Here is a 3195-nt window from a genome sequence, read left to right on the forward strand (position 1 = left end):
GTTAAAATACTAAAGGAGGAATGGTAGGGGAGGGAAAACCACACACTTTCACCATTTTTTTTAATAGCAAATAATAGTAAAAGAGACAGAAATGAACACCTGTGCTGGGAAGTTATTAAGAAATCCCACTCAGAAATGGATCCCAAAAGATCAGAGGAACTCAGGGCATTAAATAGAGCATTCATATAAAAAAAAAAGTAAAGGCACAGTGATGCAGCCCCTGCTTTCTGGTTGTCCTTAGGAAGAAATCCAGTGTCCACAGCCCTCTGCACAGCATTGCACCGTCTTCCTGGAGGAGCAAATCCCCCGTGGGAGCGGGACGGGATGGACCCCAACACATTTACATTCAAATAAATAAATGCCCTCGGTGATGGGGTCCTCGGGGTGCCCCCATCTCCTTTGGAGGGGCCGGACAGACACACCACATCCCACTGGCAGTGCTCCTCCACCCCTCCGGGTGCTCCCATCCCTTTCCTCGGCCACCCCCAATTTCTGAACCCCTCTCACGAGTGCGTGGGCTGGTGCTGAGCCGTGCCCCAGCTCACGGTGCCAGCACCCCAGCGTAGCCCCCCCCAGAGCTCCCAGCATAGGGGCTGCTGCTATAGGCACCGTAGCAGCTGCTATAGGGGCACGGGCTGCCATAAGGCGCTGGGTAAGGCTGGGACCCCCCAAAACAAGGTTTGCCGTCCCTCACCAACACCGGCACCGCCACCCTGCGCGGTGGCAGCGGGTGGGCTGCCAGCTCCAGGGATTTGTCCTGCCTTTGCCTCTTGCACTTGTAGCGTCGGTTCTGGAACCAGATTTTCACCTGGGTGGAGGTGAGCTTGAGCACGCTGGCCAGGTGCTCCCTTTCGGGAGCCGAGAGGTATTTCTGCTGCTTGAAGCGCCGCTCCAGCTCAAACACCTGAGCCTGGGAGAACAAAACGCGGGGTTTTCGCCGGTGTCGCTGCTTGGGGTGGCTGCAAGGGTCGCTTTGCTTCTCCTCTGCCTCCAAGGGGTGGGCGAGCAAACGTTTCCCTGCAGGGAGCAAAAACCCAAAGCAAAGTGAGCGCCCAGCCTGGTTCTGCTGCCGGAGAGAGCATTAAATTGGGAGTGGGACCCCTTGGGAACGAGACGAAGCAGGGTTAGCAGCTGCTAAATTTAATACGAATTTTTACTGCAATGCTTGATGGAGATTCAAGATTTATTATTATTATTATTATTATTATTATTATTATTATTATTATTATTATTATTATTATTATTATTATTATTATTATTATTATTGCTGGAATTAGGGGTGTGACTGTTGCATGAATTTTGGATAACGCCTCTATTTCATCCTTTTGTGGCAGTCCTGTCCCGGAGGGGCACAGGGATATGGGATGTGCTGCAGGTTTGAGCTCCCCAAAGCACAAATCCCCTTCCCCACATCCTGCCCCACAGGGATGGAAGCGGCCGCAGGCAGGATTTACCTCCAGCACCCCCACCTCGCAGTGCCCTGAAGTGAAGCCAAAGGAGCAAAACGAAGGGGCTGGGAATGAAGGAGGAAAACCCATCAATTTTACAAGAAGATGCAAAGTTATTATGATTATTATTTTGTTATTATCCGTTTTTTAAATTATTATTATTATTATTTTCTTTCTGGGGGTCTTGTGCATCACTCCACTGCCGGCGGGATGTGCTCGGGTCCCCTGGGAACTGCAGCAGGGGCTCAGGGGCTGTAGGGGGGCTGGGGGGCAATGGGGTCTTGGGGGGCTCCCATCCGGCCCCCCCGGGGTGCTCTCGCCCTCCCCAGCCCCCTGGCTCCGCATCCCAGTGCCTCCCAGTGCTCCAGCTCTGGTCTTACTGGTTTTCCCGTTTTTTTTTTTTTTCTCCTCTCTGAAGCCGCCGTGCATCAGAAAAAGGTGAGCAAGGGAAAATTCTCCCGATTTAGGTGGGGGGAACCGGGGGGGGCCTGAGGATGCCCTCGCCCCCTTCCAGCCCCCCCCCCGGTGCCCGCAGCCGGCTCCGAGCAACCCGAGGACGGCGATGCCTTGGGGCGGCTTCGCGGGGACAATTTAGGGAGCATCGAAACGGGACTTTGCGCCCCCCCCAAAGCGCCCCCATTTGTGCCCTTGGGCAGGATCAGGCCCAGCGCTACCGATCCGGCTGGGCTTGGGGGGCTCCGGGGTCCCGGGGGGGGGGGACAAAGTGGGCGACACTGGGACCTTCCCGGGCGCTGCTATGGCTTGGGAGAAGTGAGAAATGGGGGTCTGCAACCCCTGCCCCCCCCCCAGGGAAAGGGGAGTGAGCTGGGTCCGCTTCGTTCCCCCCCGTCCCCCCCCCCTCCCTGTGCAGCCGGTGTAAGCGCCCCGAAATTAAAAAAAAAATTAAAAAAATAAAAAAGGGGGGATAACGGACTGGAAAAGGAAAAAGGGGAAAAGGGGAGAAAAGAAAAGGGTGGAAAAAGGGGTGGGGGGAGAAGGTGGGGGGGAAAGGAGGTGAAAAAAAAACAGACGGGGGGGGGAATGTAGGAAACCCGGCATCTCGCACCCCCAGCACCGGGGAAAGCCGGCTCCTCGGTATTTGGCCCCGAGGGGGGGTGGTACAAAAAGGGGGGGGGTCCTGGGGGTCCCCGCGGCTCCCACTCACCCGGTGGCGGCGGGGGCGGGCGGGGGGGCGCGCCCCCCCCGTCGGGGCTGCTCCCGGCCCCGGCCCCGGGGGCTCCGGGGGCGCTCCGCCGCTCCAGCTCCAGGATGTCCTTAACGGAGAAGGGGGTGGGCAGCATCTTTCCGACGGGGGGGGGTGATGTGTGAGGGGTGGGGGGGCAGCCGGGGGGGGGGGGTCAAAATGGGGCTGTGCGCTCCGGGACCCGCTCCCCGGCTTTTGCCCTCCCGTTGTGGCAGCACCAGGTAGGGAGACGGGGGGGTCCCGGGGATGGTTGGGTTGGGGGGGGGACAGGGGAGGGCGGGTCGCAGCCCCTCGGGGGGGGCGGGATGCTCTGCCCCCCCCCTGCAGCCCCCTTTTACCCAGCCGAGCCCCCCCCCGACGGCTGGGTGGGGAGGAAGGAGCCAGACCCCTTCACCTCTGTATTTCCAAAACAAGGGGATGCGAGGCCGGGTGGAGAGGGGGGGGTTAAGAGGAAAGGGGGGGGGGATTTGGGCTAAGCTGCAATAAAACAAATCGAGCCGATCTGAGCTCCATTAAGGTCACATTAGCGAGCGGCTTGGGGAG

General features: G+C 58.5%; 1 protein-coding gene across 1 annotated transcript; it reads right to left on the reverse strand.

The window, feature by feature from the left end:
• Window positions 1–541: 541 nt before the first annotated feature.
• Window positions 542–2749, reverse strand: NKX2-6 (NK2 homeobox 6). The gene is made up of 4 exons (XM_068662084.1): window positions 2678–2749; window positions 2123–2144; window positions 1455–1469; window positions 542–1017 (listed from the first exon to the last, which is right to left on the reverse strand). Exons 1-4 carry the CDS (start codon window positions 2747–2749, stop codon window positions 542–544), a joined length of 585 nt encoding a protein of 194 aa, XP_068518185.1.
• Window positions 2750–3195: the final 446 nt, after the last annotated feature.

The sequence above is a fragment of the Anas acuta genome, chromosome 27 (assembly GCF_963932015.1).
Source record: "Anas acuta chromosome 27, bAnaAcu1.1, whole genome shotgun sequence".
Classification (NCBI taxonomy): domain Eukaryota; kingdom Metazoa; phylum Chordata; class Aves; order Anseriformes; family Anatidae; genus Anas; species Anas acuta.